The 26,614-nt window shown below is 36.7% G+C and overlaps 1 protein-coding gene across 12 annotated transcripts in view; it reads right to left on the reverse strand.

Moving 5' to 3' along the window:
- The window catches only part of Cnbd1 (cyclic nucleotide binding domain containing 1), a 373,043-nt gene that overhangs the window by 294,428 nt on the left and 52,001 nt on the right, over positions 1-26,614 (reverse strand). For 9 of the 12 annotated variants that reach the window (XR_010051716.1, XR_010051715.1, XR_010051717.1 and 6 more), the window contains exon 4: positions 15,068-15,223. The exons of the other annotated variants lie outside the window; for them this stretch is intronic. Coding sequence is in view for 4 of the 9 variants with exons in the window: in XM_063261273.1 (XP_063117343.1) it covers positions 15,068-15,223 (156 nt within the window). In the remaining 5 variants the exon portion in view is untranslated. The remainder of the gene's footprint in view (positions 1-15,067; positions 15,224-26,614) is intronic. 12 annotated transcript variants of the gene reach the window in all.

Raw genomic sequence — 26,614 nt, forward strand, 5'->3', positions numbered from 1 at the left:
GTTGCTCTACTGTGGTTTACACTATTCTCCTGTCGATGGCTGTTGAGGATGAGGCCATCTGTCACAATCACAATACTGCCATAACCTCATATGTGAGGTATATCTGGGTACAGTTGCTGCTCTGTGGACCAGACTGCCCTGCAAGTGTGTAAAGATTTAAATTTCCTGCACAGTATTGTGTTTTTTAAACTTTATTGTATGTTCGCCCACATCAGTGTGCATTTGTGTCTAGAATAAAATTATTGATTGGTTTACATGTTCTCACTCTGTTTCCATTTCCTGGGCTATGTTGATGCTCTTCTGTCACTTGGTCATTCTCCTCTTTCTCATCAGGCCAAGTGTTTTTCCTTATGTGTCCTTGTCATTACTGCTTCCCTTTCCAGAAAGTAAACACTTGATTTTTATTGTTGAATATTTATCAGTATTATCGTCACAGGATAAGTGTTTTAAAATCTGCATGTGAGAGTATATCTATGTGTGCCCCGATTAGGGACGTGGCTTGTAAGCCATAAGAACAATCTCAAGTGGAGGTGCAACTTCAACCATGTTTGAGACAGGCTTTTACATAGCTTGGCTCTCTCTATAGCCATCTAGCTGGACACTTGGGAGCTTCTGTGAGTCTCTTGCCTCTGCGTTCTATGACACTGTAGTCATGCTGGGATTATAGTCATGCTGTACCTCACTCAGCTTTATCTGCTTCTTGGCATCCATTTTCAGTCTTCCTATGTGTGTAATACTTTATGCACTGAGCCATCATTGTAGTCTATTGTGTTTTTAAATAGTTCCTTAGACCACATCTTCCTTGGTTAAAAGATTTCCCTCGGTGATTGAATTATATTAAAAAAAATAGTTATTTCTCTCCTACTCTGTTCTTGATAGAATCCAGTTACAAGTCAAAATTCCACAGTATGAAGTCATCATCAGAAGTTAACTGAGCATTGGTTTTCAAATATGCACAGCTTTTCAATCCTCACCCTTCTGTACTGACTCTTCTGGGACATATGTATTTTACCATCCAAAAGGATAACATCCTGAGGAAGGATAACTGAAAAGACTATCTATGGAAGTAACTACACAAGATTGAGGGAAAACAGTAAGGGGTTAATAGATCAGGAGCTGAAACCAGGGAAAGAAAAATCAAACAAAAAGATTTGACCATTCTTGGCCAGAAGGGACAAGGAAATTTGAGGTCACTGATATTCAGAGAAAGCATTAGTAGAAGTTGAGAGAATCTGGTTTGAATCTGAAATGTCTCCAATATGCTTTTGATACAAATACTTGACTTCAGGCTGGCATTGTTTTCAAGTTGTTTCTGTCACCCCAACACAAAAGCATCTAATATAGGCATTTTATAAAAGCATGCATCCAACCGTGGCAGAATGGCAAGAAGCAGCCAGGGGAAAATCTCAGACCTTAGGGCTTCAGACCCCTGTTATTCTCTACTCTTTCCATTGGATGATTCGATTAGCAGCAGAGAGCAAGGAAGAATAGCTGATGTAACCAATATAAGACATCCTACTGGGGCATAACTCAGGTTAGAAAATGATCAGGAAAGGTGTGTGTGTGCATGTGTGTGCCTCTGTTTGTGTGTGTGTGTCTGTGTGTGTGTGTGTGTGTGTGTATACGCATCTGCATGTGTGAATTCTATAGTGTAGAGTGTGTATGTATATAGTTCTATGCATTTAGGTGCTTCTTGTGCATGCTCTTTAAGTCTTATAAAGCACTAGGAACTAGATATATTTAACATACATTAATTGATAAAACTCAGGCAAGATATATGATTGTTCATCACAATTCTAAAAAGAGACAACATTTTAAAGTATGGGAAATTGCTATAAGCAAAATATTAAAATACATGAAAACCATTTTGTCAATAAAAATGCTTCACTGATTTAATGTTCCAGTTATATTACCACAAAATGAATGTATTTATATATATATATAATATGTGATATATAATATATACATATTTATCATGTTCCTGAATATGAAAGATATATTTGTATGTGAGATAAAATTAACATTATTTCCAGACTTCATTAATCATTTAAAATGATTATAAGAAAATCTATAAGAAAATCTATGTAAATATATTATATTAATGTATGCTCATTAAGGCAGCCATTTACAAATACATAGGAGCCGAGTTAAATAACTTTCACATACATTAAAGATTCATAAAGAGTATAATAAAAATAATCTTGTTCTATGTTGAGAGCTTATATTAGTTGCAAACTTAACAGAATCTAGAATCACCTTGAAGAAAAGTCTCTGAACATATCTGTGAAGAGTTATATTTATCAGGTTAACTGAGTTGGGAAGATCCTCAGTCTATGTGGGCAGCACAATTTACTAGACATGAATTAAATTGAGGAAGCAAGATGAGCATATGTATCTCTCAATGTCTGTTTTCTGAATAGGAATGTAATTTAAAGATTTGGATAAAAGAACAAAAAAGATTTGAATGTCATGTCTTTCTTGACACCATGGGATGTATCCTCAAACTGCAACTTAAATAAGGCCTTTCTCCTTTAAGTTGCTTTTGTAAAGTATTTTTTCACAGCAAAAACAAAGTGTAAGTAGTACATCATGATATTCACAAGTTATACAAGGAAATTCTCTTTTAAAAATGTAAACCTATATGAAACTTTACTAAGGTCCACTAAGGAAGTTTAAAGTAAATATAAATATCTACCAGGCTCCAGAATAGGGAAGTTACTAATTGAGGACACTTACGAAGCAGTAAGAAATTTCCTCACCAAGTGAAAAAGCAGATCATAAACTAAAGTTATTTTTAAATCCATATGAAATTGATGTAAAAGTAATAAAACAGAATAGTTAATTAAAATGTGTAACACATTTAAAATATAACAAAATTATCACAAGTCAGTAATTATGAGTGGAAGTTCTAAAGAAATAAATTTTATTTATAAACATTTGAGGCAAATAATTTCTTAATGAACAATTGATAGGTGCATTTTTGAAGGTGAATATTTAAAGAACACAGTGAGTGCAACTGACACTTCAGATAAGACACAGATAAAAAAGGAATCAGTCAACAAGACATCACAGAGCAGGAGTACACACTGGGTAATGAGATCCAGTAGTGTGGCAAATTCTGAAGAAGAGTCAAACACAGACACTGGTGGAAACAAGCCATATTCTCAAAGGGGAGGAATGTACCTCAAGAAAAATCTGATGACCCTCTGGTTTCCATCTGCACCCAGGAGCTGACCCTGTGCCACAGCTCTCCAGATCCCAATCCACCAGTGATAACAACTAACACATAAGCTCAGAGAAGTGCTGACGAACCTAAGCTCACAGGAATGCTGACACACCTGAGCTCAGAGGCTCACAAGCTCACAGAAGGGACAAGATCCAGTGAGAGACAGCAAGAGCAGCTAACACCAGAGATAAGAAGCACAAGAATATAAGCAATAGAAACAAAGGCTACTTGGCATCATCAGAACCCAGTTCTCTCACCACAGAAAGCCCTGGATATCCCAACACCCCTGAAAGGCAAAAGTCTGATCTAAAATCACATCTCATGATAATGATAGAGGACTTCAAGAAAGACATAAATAACTCCCTTAAAAAAATATACAGCAGAACACAGGCAAACAGATAGAAACCCTGTAAGAGGAAACACATAAATTCCTTAAAGAAATACAGAAAAAACAACCAAAGAGGTAAAGGAATTGAACAAAACCATCCATGGTCTAAAAATGGAAATAGAAACAATAAAGAAATCACAAAGGGAGACAGCTCTGGAGATAGAAAGACCTAGCAAAAATATCATGAGTCAGAGGTGCAAGCATCACCTACAGAATACATGAGATAGAAGAGAGAATCTCAGAGGCAACAGATACCATAGAAAATATTGACATAACTGTCAAAGCAAATGTAAAATGCAAAAAGCTCATAAACCAAAACATCAAGGAAATCCAGGACATAATGAAAAGACCAAACCAAGGAATAGAAGACAGCAAAGATTCCCAACTCAAAGGACCTGTAAACATCTTCAACAGAAAACATCCGTAACATAAAAGATGATGCCCTATCTGGGAATCCATCACATATACAGACACGAAACCCAGTCACTAGTGTTGATGCCAAGAAGTTCTTGATGACATGAGCCTGATATATATGTCTCCTCAGAGGCTCTGGCAGACCCTTACTGATCCAGATGACAATGCTTGCAGCTAACTATCAGACTGAGCACAGGGACCTCAGTGGAGGAGTTAGAGAAAGGATTGAAGGATCTGAAGGGTTTTGCAATACCATAGGAAGAACAACAATATCAACCAATCAGACCCCCCAGAACTCACAGGGATTAAACTACCACCCGAACAGTACACGTGGAGGGAAACATGACTCCAGGCCCAGATATAGCAGAGGACAGCATTGTTCGGCACCAATAGGAGAAGAAGCCCTTGGTCCTGAGAAGGCTAATTTTCCCAGTGTAGGGGAATGCCAGGGCAGTGAGGTGGGAGTGGGTGGGTAGGACTGGGAGCATCCTCACAGAAGCAGGGAAATGATGAAAGGGGGAAATGAAGAAAGAGGATAACATTTGAAATGTAAATACATAAAATATCCAATAAAAATGCCAAAAAAGAGAAGTGGCTATAAAGATACAAGAAGCCTACAGAAAACCAAACATATAGAATCAGAAAAAAAATTCCTCCTGATATGTTATAAGCAAAACACCAAATACACAGAACACAGAAAGAGTTTTAAAAGCAGTAAGGGCAAATTATCAAGAAACATATAAAAGCAGACCTATCATAATTACACCAGACTTTTCAACAGAGACTCTAACAGCCAGAAGATCTTGGAAAGATGTCCTACGTACACTAAGAGAACAAAAATACCAGCCCAGTCTACTATACCAGCAAAACACTCAACACCAAAGAGGGAGGAATAAATACATTCCATGATGAAATGATTATAAACAATATCTTTGCACAAATCCTGCCCTACAAAGGATAATAGATGGACTACAACAGAAAGAGAGAAACTATACCAAGAAAAAGCAAGAAATAATTCTATTTATAATAAACCCAAAAGAAGATAGACACACAAACATAATTCCACATCTAATAACAAAAGTAGCAGCAACATTAGCTGGTCTTTAGTATCTCAACATCAATGGACTCAATTCCCCAATAAAAAGACATAGACTAACTGACTGTATACATAAATAGGACCCAGCATTTTGCTGCAAGAAAAACACCCAGTAACAAAGATATACACTACCTCAAAGTAAAAGGCTGGAAAAAAATTCCAGGCAAATAGTCCCAAGAAAAAAGCTGGAGTAGCCATTTGAATATCGAATAAAATTAACTTTCAACCAAAAGTTATCAAAAAAGATAAGGAAGGACACTTCACACACATCAAAGGAAAAATCCAAGATGAACTCTCAATTCTGAACATCTATGCCCCAAATGCAAGGGCACTCCCATTTGTAAAACAAATATTACTAAATCTCAAAGCACACATTTAACCTCACACAATAATAGTGGGCGAATTCGAAACCCTACTCTGAACAATGGAGGGATTGCGGGAGCTGAAACTAAACAGAGACACAGTAAAACTAATAAAGGGTATGAATCAAATAAATTTAGCAAATATCTATAAAACATTTCACCCTAAAACCAAAGAATATGCCTGCTTCTCAGCACCTCATGGCACCTTCTCCAAAATTTACCATATAATCAGTCCCAAAACAGGGTTCAACAGATAGAAGAAGACTGAAATAATCCCAAGCATCATATCAGATCACTGCAAACTAAGCTGGGTTTCAATAACAAAAACAATAGAAAGCCCATATTCATCTGGAAGCTGAACGGTTCTCTACTCAATGAAAATTGCATCAGGGAAGAAATAAAGAAAGAATTAAAGTCTCTTTTAGAACTTAATGCAAATGAAGACACAACATACTGAAACTTAAGGGACACAATGAAAACAGAGCTGAGAGGAAAACTCTGAGTGCCTCCAAAAAGAACATGGAGAAAGCATACAACAGCAGTGTGAAAACTCATCTGAAAGCTCTAGAACAAAAAGAATCAAATATACCCAAGAGGAGTAGACAGCAAGAAATAATCAAAATCAGGCCTGAAATCAGCCAAGTAGAAATAAAAAGAACTATACAAAGAATCAACAAAACCAAAAGCTGGTTCTTTAAGAAAAATAAAAAAGATGGATAAACCTTAGTCAAACTAATCAGAGAGTACAGAGACAGTATCCAAACTAATAAAATCAGAAAGAAAAAGGGAGATATAACAATAAACTGAAAATAATCAAAAAAAATCATCAGATCCTGCTCTTAAAGCCTATAATCAACAAAACTGGAAAATCACGATGAAATGGATAATAGATATCAGGTACCAAAGTTAAACCAGCATCAGATAAACCATCTAAACAGTCCCATAACCCCTTAGGAAATAGAAGAAGCCATTAAAAATCTCCAGACCAACAAAAAGCCCAGAAACAGTTTACATGCAGAATTCTATCAGACACTCAAATAAGACCTAATACTCTTCAAAGTATTCCACAAAATAGAAAATAGAAACAGAAGAAACACTGTCTAAATCGTTCCATGAAGCCACAGTTACAATGATACCTAATCCACGCAAACACCCTATAAAGAAAGAGAACTACAGACCAGTATTTCTTATGAATATCAATGCATAAATACTTTATAAAATTCTCACAAATTAAATCCAAGAACATATCAAAACAGTCATTCACCATGATCTAGTAGGCTTTATCCCAGGAAGGCAGGGATGATTCAATCCATCAACATAATCTATTATATAAACAAATTCAAAGAAAAAAATTAAATGATCATCTCACTGGATGCTGAAAAAGCATTTGATAAAATACTACTTCATGTTAGAAATATTGGAGAGATCAGGAATTCAAAGTCCATACCAAAATATAATAAAAGCAATATACAGCAAACCAAAAGACAACATCAAATGAAATAGAAAAAAAAATCTTGAAGCAACCCCACTAAAATCAGGGACCAGACAGGGCTGCCCATTCTCTCCCTATTTATTCAATATAATACTAAAAGTTCTACCTACAGCAATTAGACAATACAAGGAGGTCAAAGGGATACAAATTGGAAAGGAAGAAGTCAATATATCACTATTTGCAGATGATATGACAGTATATTTAAGTGACCCCAAAAATCCCACCAGAGAATTCCTGCAGCTGATAACAACTTCATCAAAGTGATTGGATGTAAAATTAACTCAAACAAATCAGTAGCCTTCCTCTACTCAAAGGATAAATGGGCTGAGTGAAAAATTAGGGAACTTACACCTTTCACAATAGTCACAAATAATATAAAATATCTTGGTGTGAATCTAACCAAGCAAGTGAAAGATCTGTATGACCAGAACTTCAAGTCTCTAAAGAAAGAAATTTAAGAAGACCTCAGAAGATAAGTTAGCAGAATTAACATATCGAAAAGACTATCTTACCACAAGAAATCTACAGATTCACTACAATCCCTATCAAACTCTAACTCAATTCTTCAAGATAGAAAAAGCAATTCTCAAAGTCATTTGGAACAACAACAACAAAAAAAAGGGGGTGGGTAGCGAAAATTCTCAATAAGAGAACTTCTGGGGGAATCACCATCCTGACCTCAAGCTGTTCTACCAAGAAATCATGATAAAACCCACATGGTACTGGTACAGAGACAGATAGGTAGATCAATGGAATGAAATTGAAGACCCCAAATTGAACCCATACACCTGTGTCACTTGACCATTTTCAAAGACACCAAAACCATCCAGTGGGGAAAACTGCATATTCAACAAATCATTCTCAGTGGCCATTCACATGTAGAAGAATGCAAATTGATTCATACTCTATTATTATTATTAGATAGTTTGTGTATTTATGTTTCAAATGTTATCCTCTTTCCTGGTTACCCCTCCAGAACTTCCCTACCCCATCTCCCCTCCCCATGCTTCTATGAGGGTGCTTTATCTCCTTGTACAACGCTCAAGTCCAAGTGGATCAAGGACCTTGACAATATATATATATATATATATATATATATATATATATGCTGAACCTAATAGAAGGGAACGTGGGGAAGAGCCTCAAACACATCAGCACAGGGGAAATTTCCTAAAGAGAATACCAATAGCCCAGGCTCTAAGATCAACTACAGATAAATGGGATCTCATAAAATAGAAAAGCTTCTAAAGACAAAGGACCCTGTCATTAGGACAAAACAGCAACATACAGATTGGGAAAAGATCTTTACCAACCCTATATCCAATAGAGGGCTGATACCCAAAATATACAAAGAACTCAAGAAATTAGACTCCAGAAAATCAAATAACCCTATTTAAAAATAGGATACAGAGTTAAACAAAGAATTCTCATCTGAGGAATACTGAATGGCTGAGAAGCACCTAAAGAAATGTTCAACATCCTTAGTCATCAGGGAAATGCAAATCAAAATGACCCTAAGATTGACCCTCATATTAGTCAGATGGCTAAAATCAAAAACTTAAGTGACAACAGATGTTGGTGAGGATATGGAGAAATAGAAATATTCCTCCATTGCTGGTGGGCTTGTAAGTTGGTACAACCCCTCTGGAAATCAGTCTGGTGATTCCTCAGAGAACTGGACATAGTACTGCCTGAGGACCCAGCTATACCACTCCTGGGCATATACCTAACAGATATTCCAACAAAGAACAAAGACACATGCTACACTATGTCCTTTGAGCCTTATTCACAATAGCCAGAAGCTAGAAACATCCCAGATGTCACTCGACAGAGGAATGGATACAGAAAACATGGAACATTTACCCAATGGAGTACTACTCAGCTATTAAAAGCAATGACTTCATGAAACTGTCAGGCAAAAGGAGGGAACTAGAAAATATTCTGAGTGAGGTAACCTAGTCACAAAAAACAGACATGCTATGTACTCAGTGATAAGTGGATATTGGGTAAACAGCTCGAAATACCCACAATACAAGTTCCAGACCATATGAAGCTCAAGAAGAAGGAAGACCAAAGTGTGGATGCTTCCTTCAGTCCTTCTTAGAAGGGGAAAACAAAGTAATCACAGACAGTAGAGGGTTGGAGGGAGAGGGAGTTAGGGGAGAAGGGGACACAGGGCCAGATGTATGAGGAGATGGGGAAGATGTAGAGAGGGTCAGGAAATTCAACAGGGGTATATAGCAGTGGGGGATGGGGAATTGGGATTAGCCATGAGAAAGGCCCAGATTCCAGGAAAGTAAGAAGCTCCCAGGACCCAACGGGGATGGCATTAGCTGAAATACCCAACAAAGGGGATTGAGAACCTGTAGAAACCATACCCAGAGTGCAGGTACTGCCCCAGGTTGAGGGATGGGGCCATCCACCCTTTGCAAGATTTTAACCCAGAATTCCTCCTGTCTATAGGAAATACAGGGACAAAGAGTGGAGCAGGGAGTGAATGAGAGGCCATCCAGAGACTGCCCCACCTGAGGATCCATCCCACATACAGACACCAAACTCAAACACTCCTGCTGAGGCCAAGAAATGCTTGTTGAAAGGAGACTGATATAGCTGTCTTCCCAGAGGTTCTGCCAAAGCCTGACCAGGAAAGATGCGGATGATTTCAGTTCTTCCCCTGGTTGTTATAATGCTGTTATAATGGGTCACCTTTACTGTGTGGAAGTATGTTGATTCTACTCCTAGGTTCTTCATAACTTTCATCATGGAAAGATATTAGACTTTATCAGCAGCTTTTTCTGCATCTATGGATTTGAACATGTATTATCTTCCCTTGATTCTTGTTAATGTAATTGATCCTGTTTATGAATTTTTGAACTATACTTGCACCCCTGAAATGAAATAAAAATAGCCAATAAGCATATTAAAAATTGTTCAACATCCTGGGCCAGAGAGATGTGTACTAAGGTTCTACTTCCTCAGAATGGATCTCATTAATGAGTAGCAGTAAATACTGGTGAGAATATGGGCAAACAAAAACCTTATAGACTACTTGCAGAATGCAAACCCATACAGACCAGGAAAATCAGTATTGTATTTCCTCAAATAACTATAAACCAAAACTCCCCGCCACATCTTTTTCTATAATAATAACATACCACAGAGACACTGGCACATCTGTGTTCCTTGAAGCACAGTCTACAATAGCCAAATAATGGATCATCCATAGATAATGGAAACACATGAGGGAACTACACATTGGAACCACTGTCTGATCTCTTATGCATACTAAGACTTGTAAAGCAAATCTTATAGAACCAGTAACCCTTGAGTACATAAGGACACAAAGAACAAATAGTGGATAAAAGAGACAGAGGACAAATAAGGTTACTTTGTAAGTTATTAAAGACAACCAAACTGTTAAAACCTCTCTGCATTCGGTCCCCAGCTCCGGAAAAAAAAAAAAAAAAACCTCTCTGTAGATAATTATAGAATTTGACTACAAAATGGCCATGTAGACCCATACTCTACTAGAAATATCTATAAGACACATGATTTTCTAGGTTTGATATGATCTGCTTTTCATTTTCTAAGTCTTTCTAAAATTATTTTGCATTTCACAATGACTCCTTATAGTAAAACTGCATGCCCATATTTGTAAACCCAGTTGTATGTATGTAAGCTAAAACCATTTGAAAAGTTAGGACTGGCTCACGAGATGACAAAATATTTGTGAGAATTTAGTAAGTACATTGAGGAGGTAATTAAAATTTTGTTAGAAATTACATTTTTAAGAAATCATCTGTGTTTGTAATTTAGACAGTTTTTAAAATATCTGTACTCAAAACTCTTTGTTCTTATGTGTTATTAGATCTGTAGCAAAATATAAATCAAAATATTCCAGTAAGGCCAGAAGAATTTGATGTCACAGTTGCCTCATGTGTGTTTCTATTATATTTATGCTTTAAAAACATTTCTTTGAAAATTCATCTTGAAATATATAAAAAAAAATGAGTCACCCAAACCAAGAAAGCCAAGGTTTATTTTAAAATATATTGTTAGATAATATATTAATACAGTAAAAGTGTGTTAGTAGAAATATAGTAGAAGTCCTTGTTTATTTCTAAACTACAGAAGATTGGTAGAAAGATACATTTTTAAAAGCACATTAATATGTGAACAACTGTAATATGAAACGTTTTAAATTGTAGCATGAAAATGTTATGGGCTTCTTTGTAAGCTAATACAGATATATAATAAATAAGTAACAGTGATTATTTGTTCATATATCAAAGGGTATTGATATATTCTTTTGTACGGAAAGAATTATTTAGAGATGGTAGCAAACTTCTTTAATTCATTCATTTGAAGTGCATACAAAGCAATTTTGATTCATTTGGGTTTAACAATAATGATAACACGAGTTTATCCCTAGTGTATAGATTAGTGAACCGAATATTAAGAGGAGGAATTTTTCTAAAGATTGCACAGCTAATGTTCATAGCAGTCTGCTTCATTCCCTAGTTTCTTCTGATGAATGCAGTGAGTACCCCCAAAGTGAAACTGTGACCCTTACTGCTACCAACAGACCAACACCCAGTACCATTCTCTTTCCTAATGTCTACATGATGACAAGGTTTACATTTATGTTCTTTTTTTTAACTCATCTCAAGTAACTGTCTTCTTTTAATCACATTCCTGTACCATGTATGATCATGGTTCCTGTCGGAAATATCTATTCTGACAAAGCAACTAACCTTTATAAACCCAGCTTCAAATGAAGATTCTTTTTTTCTAGATGAGAATCTTCCCAGCCTGTTTCCAGGCAGCTTTCCTCCAAGTGTGGATCTTCTGCAGAATTGATAGCTCTATAGCGTGTTACTCTGGTTGGCACAGAGCCCAGAAATGTAATCCCAGAATGTGGTTCCTCGTCTTATGAGCTACTTCACTGGAAAGCACAGTAGGAGATCCATGCTGCATTTGGATTTTACACAGCCCAATTCTAAGAAGCAAATAGACTGATTTCTTTCGGGGAGTGGGTCCTCTGAGTCCTTCCGGAGAAGTGGCTTTGCATCACTGCTCTGCTGAAACTTAATGATCTTTAGATGCTGCGTTCCCACGAAGGAAGCATCTTTAATTGGAGAAAGTAGAAGAGATAACAACTGGGCCAAGTTTTTTTCGAAGGATCTCCAGCTGCTTTCACTTTATTTTATTTTATTTTTTTAGTTCCTTGCATCTCGCACTCTGTGTACCATAACCCAACTCATATAGGTCACTTTTTCAAAAGGGTAGCAGATTTGAAACAAGCAAATTGTTTTTTACAAGAATTTCATAATTGTCTTTTAGATGCTGGTGGTGTTCTAGTCAGTAACACAGATGGACAACCTACCCTGAATCTCCTCATGACAATCACAGTTTGACTACAAAGACATGGATTGTTTCCAACCCACCAGTACTAAATCCTGTAATGATCCCTGAGCTGGTTCCGGAGTCCTTCTGAGGCCTCTCCCTTCTCCCCAGCCCTCCTCTCTTGTGCACTTTTCAGAAATGTGTCATTCTTACTGACATTGTGCTAGAAACCTTGCTGTTGACTGACATCACCAGGCTTCTTAGCACAGAATACTTATGTGAGACATTTGGCTATGACCTTCTTATTTCATACAAAATCCCATCTTGTCACCCATCAGAGAAAATGTCACTGATTGTTCCCACCAAACTCCATCTGCTGAGGCTTGAGTAGCATTCTCTTAGGCCCTAGCCACTGAGTAGTGTGCTTTATCACTTATAGTTAAGAATATAAGTTCCACAAAAAGCAAAATGCTGATGTGCCTGAAGTTCCAATGCTGGACAAATTACGAGAAGAAACACAAAATTTTGTTTTGAGTTTATACATAAATGGGTGAAATTTCTTATCCATAGTGTCTAAAACTGTTTGAAAGTTCAAAACTGTTCACAGCTTCTGGCTGCATCTATTGTTCAATGCTTACTCTTCCTGAAAAGTATTTTCTTTGGAAGTGTTCCCTTTGGCAATTATGCCAGGAAGAGTATTCATGAGATACACTGCCCCTTTAAGACTTGTCAAGGAATGGATAGACAAAAGAGCCAGCTGATGTCCTAGTAGCCATCAGTCAAAAGTAGCGTTTCAGAATTACCATCCTCAGAATGAACTTACATTGCCGTGCCTTTCTCTGGTTTCCTCACTCCTGCTTTTGCTTATTGTTGTTTTAATTACCCAGTTCTAGTTCTTAATACGGAGTTCAGTGCCTTAATCACCACACAGAATGAATTTATAGTCAATATGAAATGCTTTAGAAAGCAAACTTTAACGTAAAGTCTCCAAAGCCACTTCTCTCTCCTTCCAATTCTTTCACACCATCAGTGTGACAATCAACTTACTGATGCTGAACCTTTTAGTTCTCAAATAGGTACTGAGTTATGCCGGCTCAGTGATGTGATGTCTGCTGTTGACTTTAATGTTTCAAAGCCACCGTACATCATCAGTGCTAAATTCAGAACTACTGGATTGTAAGGAAGTTATGATAAAGCCAATGTGAGTAAATATCATGCTGAATTATCAATATTCAATAGATTCTTAATATTCTCAGGAACATTTGACTTCATTTGAAACTATCTATGGCAACTCAAAAGTGATTTTTATTCAGTAAAATTCAAACAGTATAACAAGGAATTTTAGAGAATGTAAGGTATTTACTTTTAGAATTCTGCTAACTTACTGTCTACTCCCTAAAGTAGCATATAAACCAGTATGACCATGGTTCATTAAATAAGAAATAAATAGACTACCGACCTGACAACTTATTCATCAATAATTAGAATTTAGTTGAATCGTGTTTGTGTTTTGCACTTAAAGCATGAAATTCCATTGCAAATGTGATTAACATAAAAGTATTCATGTTACTAAATATGGCTAACACCCTTAGGAAAACTACCTATCCACTTGTTTTTGAGTTTATATGTAGAATCAGACATTATACTTCACTGAGAATATACCAACAGTTGTGGGAGTGGGCTGCACAATTTTTCATTGTGAGAATATATGGTGTGTCTAAGATGAATGTCCCTACTGAGAGCTAGCAAGAAAGTGAAGATATTAGTCCTTTAACTAAAAGGAATTTAAAATCCTGCCAGCACCATGACCATGGGAGAGGACATTTTCTTCCAGAAATGAACAGCTCACTGGACACCTTGGTGGGTACTTTGACATATTAAGCAGAGTAGATACACTATGCCTAAAGATAGTAAAATCTAAAAGTAACACATGGACACAAACACACACACACACACACACACACACACACACACACACACAAAGATGTCAAAATGCACATTATTTAAGCCACTAAGGATATAATAATTTAATATATAACACCAATAATAATGCACTAGTATCAAGCAGGCAAGGAGAAAAGACACATTTTATAGAAGCTCAAAGACTTATTTCAGCACATACTATATATACATACATATATATATATATATAATATATGAACACATAGGTATATAACAACAATTAAGCAATTAAAAGGAGGCCATGAATTTGAAAGAGTTAGGAGAGTTGTATGGGAAAAGTTAGAGGAAGGAAGAAGTGTTAGATGATGTAATTATATTATAATCTCATTTTCTTCCCTGTCCTTGTGTTTCTTCCCTCTCCTTTCTTCTCTTCTTTCTACCATTAAGCAGTGCTGCCCCAATCACAAGACAAAAATGCTCATAAAAGTTAAATGTATTTAAAGGCTGTGTGATGGAAAAGACAGTTTAAGTTCTGTGAAAAGCCATCGAGTATTCAAAAACGAATGAAACCATTAGCATAGTTTTTTTTTTACTTAACATCAGAATAGATTACATGGTTTTCTTGCCATATGAAACTAAAAAACGGTAGCTATCCACAGCTTGCCATGAATATGGAGTTCATGGAGGTTGTAGTCATAGAACAGTCTCTATGCATTCCTCTCCTGAACCCATCACTCATGCTAAGTCATGAATAATTCACATGCATTTTCAAGTGACCAACTGGGAACAACTAATCACAATAGCCTTCAGCAAAATAAGTTGCTCCATTAAGAATACTCACAGCTTCTTTAAGATATCTAAGAACTTCTGGAACTTTGATTCAGAGAGTTCGCCTTCATTAATACAAGGACCACCACGCGCTTCACTGAGATACAGAGATATATTGTGTGATTTAACAGGTTGGGATATCTTCTGGTCTATCTGTAGATCAGATTTTCTGAACAAGGAAAAATAATAATATTTCATAATACATAAACACTTTACATAGAGTTTTACTTTACTGTCAGTAGTAAAAATGCATAATCTGACAACAAATTAACATTTGGATAGCATTCTTTCTTAGTGCTTCCATTTTCTTCATCACTAACACAGTTATAGTTTTACTCAACTGTACCCTAAGTTTAGAATTTAATGTGTTTGTTTTCAGCACACACAATTTGATCATATGTTACAACTTCTAAACATTGAAAATGTTATATAATTCAAGGAAAATTTTCAAACCAACAACTGTCTTTCCCTTTCCATACAACATACCAATTATCAGTGGTTTTGCAACATAGAATAATTTTTTAATTGTTGTTCCCCAATTATAAACTAGAAACATCTTAAAAGTAGTCACCACAATCATATTCATTTTTCTGTGGCTTATTGTACACTTCAGTCCTCCAATAAATGTAGAAAATAGTAATTGTTCCAACTATTTCTAGTTCATTTCCCCAAATTTTTGTGTTGAGAAGTTTTTGAAAGCAGAAGAAACAGGAAATTAAAATGCAATATTCACCTTTAAAAAGAAAATGGGGAACAAAATAAACAAACAAAACAGACACAAATTACGTCTTGAAAATAGATTAGGTCATTTATTTATTTGGAAACAGTTTAGAAGTTAAGTGAACCATATATGGAAAAACAACAGTAAACTCTACTGCTAACATCTAATATTACTGCATGCTTAAGTGTGCTGGTTCCTCTGCTGTATATTATATATACATTATCTCATAATATTAGCACCAACACTTCTCTAACATTTATAAACTAAGGAAATTTCATGGTCATACTGGTTTATATGCTACTTTAGGGAGTAGACAGTAAGTTAGCAGAATTCTAAAAGTAAATACCTTACATTCTCTAAAATTCCTTGTTATACTGTTTGAATTTTACTGAATAAAAATCACTTTTGAGTTGCCATAGATAGTTTCAAATGAAGGCAAATGTCCCCATAAGAAGAAATACAAATCAGTCAGAAACACCAAAGAAATATTCAATACCTTTGCTATCAGGGAAATACAAACAAAAACTTCTTTGAGACTTCATCTTATACCAGTCAGAATGACCAAGATCAACAAAGCAAATGACAGCTCATGCTGCCAGAATGAGGAGTAAGGGAAATAGTCATTGACTGCTGGTGGGAGTGCAAACTTGTGGAGCTACTATGAAAATAAGTGTGTGGTGCCTCAGGAAGATGAGCCTCAGTCTCCCTCAAATTTTAGCTATATAACTATTGGCCATACACCAAAAGGACTCCAAATTCTACTACAGAGACACTTGCTTGCCATGATCATTGGTGGTTTATTCATAATAATCAGAAATTGGAAACAAAGTACATATTCATCACTAGATGAATGTATAACATTTATAATGTGATACATTTTAATGTGTTATTACTAAGCAGTTTAAAATGAAATTATGAAATTAACAGTTAAATGGATGAAGCTACAAAAATTATCTCATAAAGTAATCTAGACCCCAATAGATATAGTGTTTATTCACTTACATGTGGATGTATAACCACCAATGTTAGGTATAGAGTAAGTTATTGGGGGGGTTGACTAAACTGTCCTTGGAAGGAAAAATAGAACAGATGGTTATGGGTGGAAGGAGGGTGGTGCTGGAATGGAAAGATAAAATGGGAAGGGCTGTAAAGAGTTGGTGAGCAAGGGTACATAGAGAGAGAGAACTAAACAAAGGGAGATTTGAAGGTCACAGAAAAAAACATACTGTAAAGGTTTTCTAAAATATATTCATATATGAAACTGATCTAAATAGAATCATCCCAAAATGGGTGATATGCAGTGCCAACTAGATAACTAGATAACTCTCATCACCAAATGAAGTTTTCAGTTCTAGAACTGGATACTTGTGAGTGAATTTTTAACCAAAGAGTCTCTATGGGAATTGTCAAACAATCCCTGGTTACTGCTAGTTCTATTGGTTGCTCTCCACAAACTGATGGCATGTCTTATTGTTGAAGACCACACTCCATAATTCAATCAACATGGTGAAAGCCAAGTGATTGCCTACTTAGAACCTTCACCCCCACTGACTTGTTCATAATACTGGAAGACACTGTGCACAGTAACCAAAGGAAAAAGGTAACTCCAACACAGCTACAAACCCTTCAATCTATTATGCTCACAAAATGCATTAGCTCAGAGTCTACAAAGCTAATAGGACTAACAAACCAATATCAGATTGAATTTAAGGCGACTCCATGAATAGGAATCCATTTCAGACACTACTCAAGTAACCAACACCTGGAGACTAGATAAGCCAGAGACTAATGGAAAACCAAATATTACTGTTCTATTAAAGGGACACAATAATATAATGAGTCCCAATAATATTTTACTTTACTCATAGATGTGTTCCTTGCTCAACATCAGCAGAGAAGCTTTCTCTTGCTGTAGATAGGAATAGAGACTCACAAGAGATTGAGAGACCTTGGAAACTCAGTCCTGAATAAAACACTTCTATAAAATTCCTATCCTCAGGGTTCTAGGAACACGAGAAAATGGAAGGCAAGAAGAATGTAGTATGCAAAAGGGCTGGAGAACACTAAGGAAACCCAGCTGGGCCAAAATACATACGAACTCACAGAGACAGTGACAGCATGCACATAGGGGTCCCTAGATAGGCATGAGAAGGAAAGTGGACAAAATCTCCCAAACCTAACCCAGAGGCTATCTCAAACTGGGAATTACTCTCAAAAGAAAAATTACTTTTCTCCAAGGCAGTATCACTGTGTATATGAACCACTCTTAAGGCCAGGCTCCATGCCCTCAGAAAATGGCAAATGCAAAACTAACTCAATGACATTTTTGAAGATTCTTTATCTCAAAATGCTCTGTCAGGACTTTATTCTTTCCTTTATCATTTTATTTTTTTAACTTACATGTTATTTTTGTATATATAATGTTTCTAGTTTTGTGTTTTTATGGCATTTCTGTACATGTTAACATGTGTGTTACTGTGTCTACATGTGTTTCTTGAGTTCTTTTCTACTGTTTGTTTTATTACATCCTTTTCTGATTTGGCTGATTTAATTTTATCGTATCTTATTTTATTATTATTGTGAAGATGTTTATATTCCAATGATCAAGATAAGGAAAGAGTGTGGACTTTGATGGGTAAAGAAGAAAGTGGGACCTGGGGAAGTTGGAGTAGGGAAAACTGTATTCAGAAAATGTATGAAAAATTATTTTCAATAAAAATATTACTGTCTGAATTCAGTGATGGCTCAATGGATAAGACCACTTGCTGCATAAATAAGAGAACCTGAGTTTATATTTGCAAGACCAGTGTAAAAATCTAGTCAGGACTACTAATGCCTGTAATCACAGCATTTTAGAACTAAAGGAAGACAATCCAGAAAGCTCTTTGGCCAATTAGCCCAGCTAAAACAATGCTTCAGATTCAGTGAGAGACTCTGTCTCAAAACACTGAAGCCCTTTTCTTTCTCCACATGCACTTGCACATGCAAACACACCTGCATGAACCACACAAACCATAGAAGAGCAAGCAAGCAAGAAAGAACAGGAGGAACCTAGGCATCCATTCCAGGAGTGCTTTCCTAACATACTTAATTCCCTGAGTTCAATCTCTAGTAAAAAATAAATAATATATATTCACAAGCAGAGATTATGCTTAATTTCTAAAACGAAATACAAAAAACAAGTAGATTATAGGTTTTCAAAATCTCTCTGTTAAATTGGATGTTATTTCCTGAAGTAGACTTCAATGCCAGAAGGCAAATGTTAGCAATGAGAGAATGGAGTAAGAACTTTTCTCTGGAGTGAATGGGAGGGCCTGATTCGCAATACCTAGAGGAAATTTCTAGCCACCAATGGGGCATAATCTTGGAGAAGCTCTAAAATTTCTACTACATCATGTTGAACTATAGATTTCCTTCAAATCAAAGATGAGCCCCCTTTTTCTGTTTTCTTTTTTAGTCAATTTACATTCTGATTGCAGCCACCCTTCCCAGTCCCCCCCAACACACACACAATCCCTCCCCCATCCTCCCTCCCCTTCTCCTTGGAGAGGGTAGAGGTCCCCTGCCTCCAGGTACCTCTCCACTCAGGCACACCAAGTCTCTGCATTACTAGATGCATCTTGCACCGGACAAGGCAGCCCAGTTAAGGGCATGTATTCTACATACAGGACACAGCTTTAGGGAGAGCCCTCGCTCCAGTTGTTGGGGTTCCTTAACTGTTTGTTGGTTAGGACTTATAAGTTAATAGATAACCGGCTATGCTATATTTACAGATATGCAGCATATTACTCAGTGGTGAGACACTGGTCTATTTCTAGGATATTGGCCAATAATTCTATACATAGCAAAATGTGATAGCCTTAAACTAGCTGCTTAAACTCTAGGAAAAAGTCTCCATCTGTGAAAGAGTCAACATCTCTACGATTTCATCGATTGCCTAGGAAATCTTATTCTGACATCATGTCCTCTACTATGCTTTTTCCTTCAATATACAACTTTTTAAGGGAGTTGTTCTTTGCATGCTTTTATTAATTGTATCCTTTGGTATTTTTATACAGACATGTAATGCATTCCAATTAATCTTACTGTCACTCTCTTCTATCTCCCTACTTCCCCTATCAACTCTCCTAGCCCCAAACCCAAACATCCCCTTATCACTTTAATGTATTAGGTTGTTTTACTGGTTATTTTAATTTACATCTCAAATGTTATTCCCTTTCACAGTTTCCCAGTCATTAGCACCCTATTACATCCCCCTCCCCTTCTTCTTTAAGGGTGTTCCCCCTCCCCCAAAACCCCTCTTCCTGTCTCCACACCCTGACATTCCCCTTGGCAGGACCAAGAACTTCTCCTTCCATCCGTGCCTAACAAGGCCATCCTCTGCTATGTATGCAGCTGGAGCCATGGGTCTGTCCATGTGTACTCTTGGCATAGGGGATTAGTCCCTAGGAACTCTGGTTGATTAGTATTATTATTCGTATGGGGTTGCAAACAACTTCAGCTCCTTCCAATTCCTCCAACAGTGACCCCGTTCTCATTTCAAAGGTTTTCTGCTAGCATTTGCCTCTGTATTTCTCATGCTCTAGCTGAGCCTCTCAGAAGACAGCTATATCAGGCTCCTGTCAGCATGCACTTCTTAATATCAGCAATATTGTCTAGGTTTGGTGACTATATGCATATGGGCTGGATCCCCAGGTGGGGCAGTCTCTGGATGGTCATTCCTTCAGTCTCTGCTCCAAACTTTGTCTCCATATCCCCTCTTATGAGTATTTTTGTTCCCCCTTTTAAGAAGGACTGAAGCATCCAATCTTTGGTCGTCCTTCTTCTTGAACTTCATGTGGTCTGTGGATTGTATGTTGGGTAATTCGAACTTTTGGGCTAATACCCACTTTTTACTGATTGCATACCATGTGCTTTTTTGTTTGTTTGGTTTTGATTTTTCTTTGTGATTGGGTTACCTCATTCAGGATGATAATTTCTAGTTCCATCCATTTGCCTATGAATTTCATTAAGCCATTGTTGTTTTGTATAGCTGAGTAGTACTCCATTGTGTAGGTATACATTTTCTGTATCCATTCCTCTGTTGAAGGACATCTGTGTTCTTTCCAGCTAATGGCTATTATAAATAAGGCTGCTATGAACATAGTGGAACATGTGTCTTTGTTGTATTTTGGAGCATCTTTTGGGTATATGTTGTTGTAAAAATATAAAAAATTTTTAAAAAGTATGGTTGTCTTTTACCTCGCTAGGTCTGGCACTGTGGTGCCCCAAGATATCTGCTAGATCTGTGGGCTGAAACACATCCCAATTCCTTGGCGGCAGTCCAGTGTCTCCAGCCACGGCATACTTTCCTACACTCAAACCGTCACACACAAGAACACACAACACAATAATCTTTGACCCAATTGGCAAGATATAATTGTCCACATAAACATACAAGGCCTAGTACCATCCATACCTTAAAAACATTAATAACCTGTAAATACAGAGTGGAATCTTAATGCCAGCCTCCATTGTCCTGCCACGGCTTCTCTCTCTCCCTCTCCCACCTGTCTCTTCTCCTCTCCATTCCAATCTCTTCCTCTTCCTTCAAACTTCTCTCCCTCCCATCCTTCCTTCTCCTCCAATGACAGGCCTCCTTCTATCCTGTACCTGCCCCTCACCTGTATTTTACAAATTCAATGGGGAGAAGGTTCTGGTGAAGTCACCTGATTCCTGAATAGAAGACTAACTAGGCAGCTGTCCTTGGGGCAGTGGAATTAGCATCAAAATACAGAAAACTCCAGGGCAAACCACAATATTCCCCCTTTTTGTCCAGTTAAAAAGCCTTTTCACATATATAAATTGAATACAATTTAATCTTCATACTGGGTGTGACTTTGAGTTTTATGGTTATATAATTACTCTGGGAGAGAGTACAAGATACAAGATTTTCTGGTTACAGACTAAGGAACACAGTATTTTGGGAGAAAGATTTTGTCTTTGTGTTTTTAAAAAGTGTGATTAGGTTCTGGAAACCTCAAAGAGTCATACTAATCAGATTTGATAGAGGTAGACTGCCTGAAAAAATTAATGCAGGAGAATCAAACAAAAAGAGATTTCAATTCTAAACTTTTGTCTTGAGAGTTGTATTTTACAGAGTGTGCCTACTTGGATTCCTGGTCAAGGACTTTCAGCTGGGTCCAGTCAGGACACATTGGCTACAGCATTTGCTTCATTTTTCCTACCCCCATCACCACCGATACTTTTTTATTTTTTATATTTTTACAACAACAAATGGTGAACCAATGTGATGGGCAAGAATCCACTAGTAATCCTAAGAGTTGAGAGAAAGGTTTTATTTTCTAAGTAAGAGGAGGCCAGCGCCATTTTAAGTCATGTGATATCTCAAGCGCGGGAATTTAACAAAGAAACAGGGAAGTATCCTTGGCTGGCAGGCTGTCGGTCCCAGGCTATGTGATAAGTAATGGCAGCTCAGAGAGTTAGAGATTAAAAGCTGCTTTTTAAAGAAAGTTGTTTAGAAAGTCTTTGAGAATACTCATATTATATTTAACATGGGCTCCACAGGAATTTTGGTTTGAAATCCTAGTTAGACAAGCTACTTCTTAATTACAGATATTATTAAAAGGTGATTAAGTTTGTTTTTAGAAAGAAGAGAGTAAAGAGATTACCTGAATCAGCTGGAGATTTTCATCCACTGTTCAGAACTTACTTAGGGAAAAATTAGTCACTAATTCCAAGTAGAGAGTTGTGATGAATGTCTGTAACACCAGGCAGAGTGAATGCAGATTTATATATTATAGAAATTATTAAGGTTAAAGAAAAATCTGTGGCTCTGGTTAGAGAGTTTAACAGATGGATATATTTTGGGCTAAAGTCCTGAGTTTTAAGTTGCTTATTGGTTTTAGAATTGATAGAAGGTATTTAAGTTTGTTTCAAGGAGAGTAAAGAGATTACTTGAATCACATGGGGATTTTCATCTATGGTTCAGAACTTAGATAGGGAAAAACTGGTCACTAACTCCAAATAGAGAGTTGTGATAAATGTCTGTAACACCAGGGAGTAAATGCAGACATATATTATAGAATTATTAAGGTTAAATAAAAATCTGTGGCTCTGGGTAGAGAGCTTAACAGATAGATATATTTTGGACTAAGGTCCTGGTTTGATATGTTGCTTATTGATATTGGAATTGATAGAAGGTATTTGGCTTGTTTTAAGAATTACCCCGCTAAAGGCCATATGGCTTGTTGATGCCGGCTAGCAAGGGTTTGTGGTTACTTTTTATATCTACCACAACAGAAAGCTCAGATTCTCTTAACATGGGCTCCACAGGAACCTTGGGCTAATTTCCTGATATCACAGAGTACAAAAGCCTATCAGGCTCATTGTTTAGCTTACTTCCTTTTTAAAAAATTGTTTAATCTTCATACTGGGTGTGACTTTGAGTTTTATGGTTATATAATTACTCTGGGAGAGAGTACAAGATACAAGATTTTCTGGTTACAGACTAAGGAACACAGTATTTTGGGAGAAAGATTTTGTCTTTGTGTTTTTAAAAAGTGTGATTAGGCTCTGGAAACCTCACAGAGTCATACTGATCAGATTTGATAGAGGTAGACTACCTGAAAAAATTAATGCAGGAGAATCAAACAAAAAGAGAATTCAATTCTAAACTTTTGTCTTGAGAGCTGTATTTTACAGAGTGTGCCTACTTGGATTCCTGGTCAAGGACTTTCAGCTGGGTCCAGTCAGGACACATTGGCTACAGCATTTGCTTCATTCTTCCTACTCCCTATCCCCAAGGATATCTCAACGCCCATGTACAGCTTGAAAAAGTTATAGAAGTGTCGTCGCCCCAATTCCCTGGACTTTGTGGGGCTGAAAGTGGTTATTCTAAAGTTGTTTTTATGAGGAATTTAGAATTAGTTGTAATTTAACAGAGAGGAATTAGCTAGATTGAGTTGTACAGTCATAATCTCATTTGGTAACTAAGCTAATATCATATCTTTGCTTTGATATAGAATTTATTTGTTAAAAGAGTTTAAAAGTACAAGGTTGAGAGCCAGTCCTTCTATAGATGTCATTACAAACTTCTGAGTTGATTACACATGTGAGTTAAGGGCCAAATAGCAAACATATTGTTGACTTTGTGAGAGTACTTTCAAGACATTATTAAAATATAAAGACAACAGTACAGACTGTCTAATATAGGTAGATATAGATGGTTTTCAAAAATGTCAGAAATTCACAAAATTTGAGATTTAAAGTTATTTATCTTTTGTTGAGACATATCTGCTCCTAACAGTTCCCCTTTGGCATATTTAACGAAGAATTTGAACATCTCTACCTACAGGTGAGGCAATACTTTGTGGCTAGGCAGTCACTGGACAAAACCGCCTGTTTCATCTGCAGACTAATACTGTCCAAAAAAGGACAAATTGTGCAGAATAGTTGACTGATAAACTCTGCCAAGACAGGGTGACCAACCCTTCAAAATCTGCATTTCAAGAGTTTGTCAGTTGATTTTGGGCCAGAAGGCTGAGGACTTGCGCTCACATGTTGCTAACAGGGGACTGTGCTAGTGGATTCTATTTATCTCTACAACCTCTCAGTTCTGGAAGCCGTGTTAGGCTTCCTAGGTGTATAGATATTTGGTCATTCAAAGACAGGGTTGAAGACTGATTACAGTCTCATAGCCTATCAGGCTGTTTAACTCTGAAGATACATATTTTATTGGATAGTTATCAGATAGTATACAAGCTAGCTAAGATATAATATAGATTTTAAGCCTTTCTTAAGCTGGAACGGATAACTAAATGTTCTGCTTAACTAATACAGTAATGGACTGGGTGTTGAGTATATCACATGTTTTATAAATTGTAGAATGATAATAATTGTACTCAATTTATATATAAGTGAAAAGGCTTTTTAACTACACAAAAACGGGAAATGTGGTTTGCCCTGGAGTTATCTGTATTTTGATGCTAATTCCACTGCCCCAAGGACAGCTGCCTAGTTATATACTCAGGAATCAGGTGACTTCACCAGAACCTTCTCCCCATTGAATTTGTAAAATACAGGTGAAGGGCAGGTACAGGATAGAAGGAAGCCTGTCATTGGAGGAGAAGGAAGGATGGGTGGGAGAGAAGTTTGAAGGAAGTGGAGGAGACTGGAATGGAAAGAAGAAAAAGACAGGAGAGGGAGAGAGAAAAGTCGTGGCAGGACAATGGAAGCTGACATTAAGATTCTGCTCTGTGTATTTACAGGTTGTTATTAATGTTTTTAAGGGATGGATGGTACCGGGCTTTGTATGTTTATGTGGGCAATTATATCTTATTAACTGAATCTAAGGTTATTGTGTTGTGTTCTTTAATGTGTAATTTAAGTGTAATGGAGTGTGGGACGACTGGTCTGGGCCTCCACGGAGTTAGGATGTGTTTCTGCCAAGATATTTAGCAGATATCTTGGGGCACTGCGGTGCCAGACCTAGCGGGATAAAAGACAACTATACCTTTTTTATTTTTTTATATTTTTACAACAACAGGTATATGCCCAGGAGTGGTATAGCTGGGTCCTCAGGTAGTACAATGTCCATTTTTCTGAGGAAACTCCAGACTGATTTCTAGAGTGGTTGTACCAGCTTGCAATCCCACCAACAATGGAGGAGTCTTCCTCTTTCTTCACATCCTCACCAGCATGTGTTTTCACCTGAGTATTTGATCTTAGTCATTCTGACTGGTATGAGGTAGAATCTCAGCATTGTTTTGATTTGCATTTCCTTGATGACTTAAAACTGCTGAACAATTCTTTAGGTATTTGTCAGACATTTTTGGTATTCCTCAGGTGAGAATTCTTTGTTTAGCTCTGTATCCCATTTTTAATAGGGTTATTTGGCTCCCTGGAGTCTACCTTCCTGAGTTCTTTGTATATATTGGATATTAGCCTTCTGTCAGATGTAGGATTAGTAAAGATCTTTTTCCAATCTGTTGATTGCCGTTTTATCCTAATGACAGTGTCCTTTGCATTACAAAAGCTTTGCAGTTTTATGAGGTCCCATTTGTTGATTCTTGATTTTTAGAGCATAAACCAATGATGTTTTGTTCAGGAAATTTTTCCCAGTGCCCATGTGTTCGAGGATCTTCCCCACTTTTTCTTCTATTAGTTCGTTTTTATGGTGATAATCAGGGAGATCCATATGAGCACATATTTGGAGTTATCCATTGTGATATGATGAGCTCTCCAGTGGCTACTTTAGGACACTACAATAGTTAGAAATGGACCCTAGAAGTTAAAAAGATCTTCCATGTTTGTTGACTAGAAAAATATGGACCCATCCCACAGAAGGCAATCTACAGATTCAATGAGACACTTATCAAAATTCCAGGGCCATTCTTTACATACTGTGATTCATATGGAATGACAAAAGGATACTGATAGTCAAACAAATGTGAACCAAAAGAATACTCTTGAAGGTAACACCAGACCTCATTTTCAAATTATACTATAGAATTATATAAATAAAAACATCATGATATTGGCAGAAAAAGAGAAACAGATCAATTGAACAGAATCAAGGACTAATATATAGTTCCTTGCAACTACAGTCACCTGACATTTGACATTCAAAAATATATTAGAATTAAAAGCTACAGTGCTGTGGAAACTAGATATCTAGAAGTAAAAGGATGAAAGTTTATGTTTATATATCATTTTGCAGAAAAATCATCTTCAATTGGATTATGAACTTCAGCATAAGGCCCAAATTCAGAAACTACTAGAGAACAAATTGGGGTGAAATCAACATGTTTGTCTAAACAATCTCTGAATAGGACTGTG

The sequence above is a fragment of the Rattus norvegicus genome, chromosome 5, assembly GCF_036323735.1.
Source record: "Rattus norvegicus strain BN/NHsdMcwi chromosome 5, GRCr8, whole genome shotgun sequence".
Taxonomy (NCBI): Eukaryota; Metazoa; Chordata; class Mammalia; order Rodentia; family Muridae; genus Rattus; species Rattus norvegicus.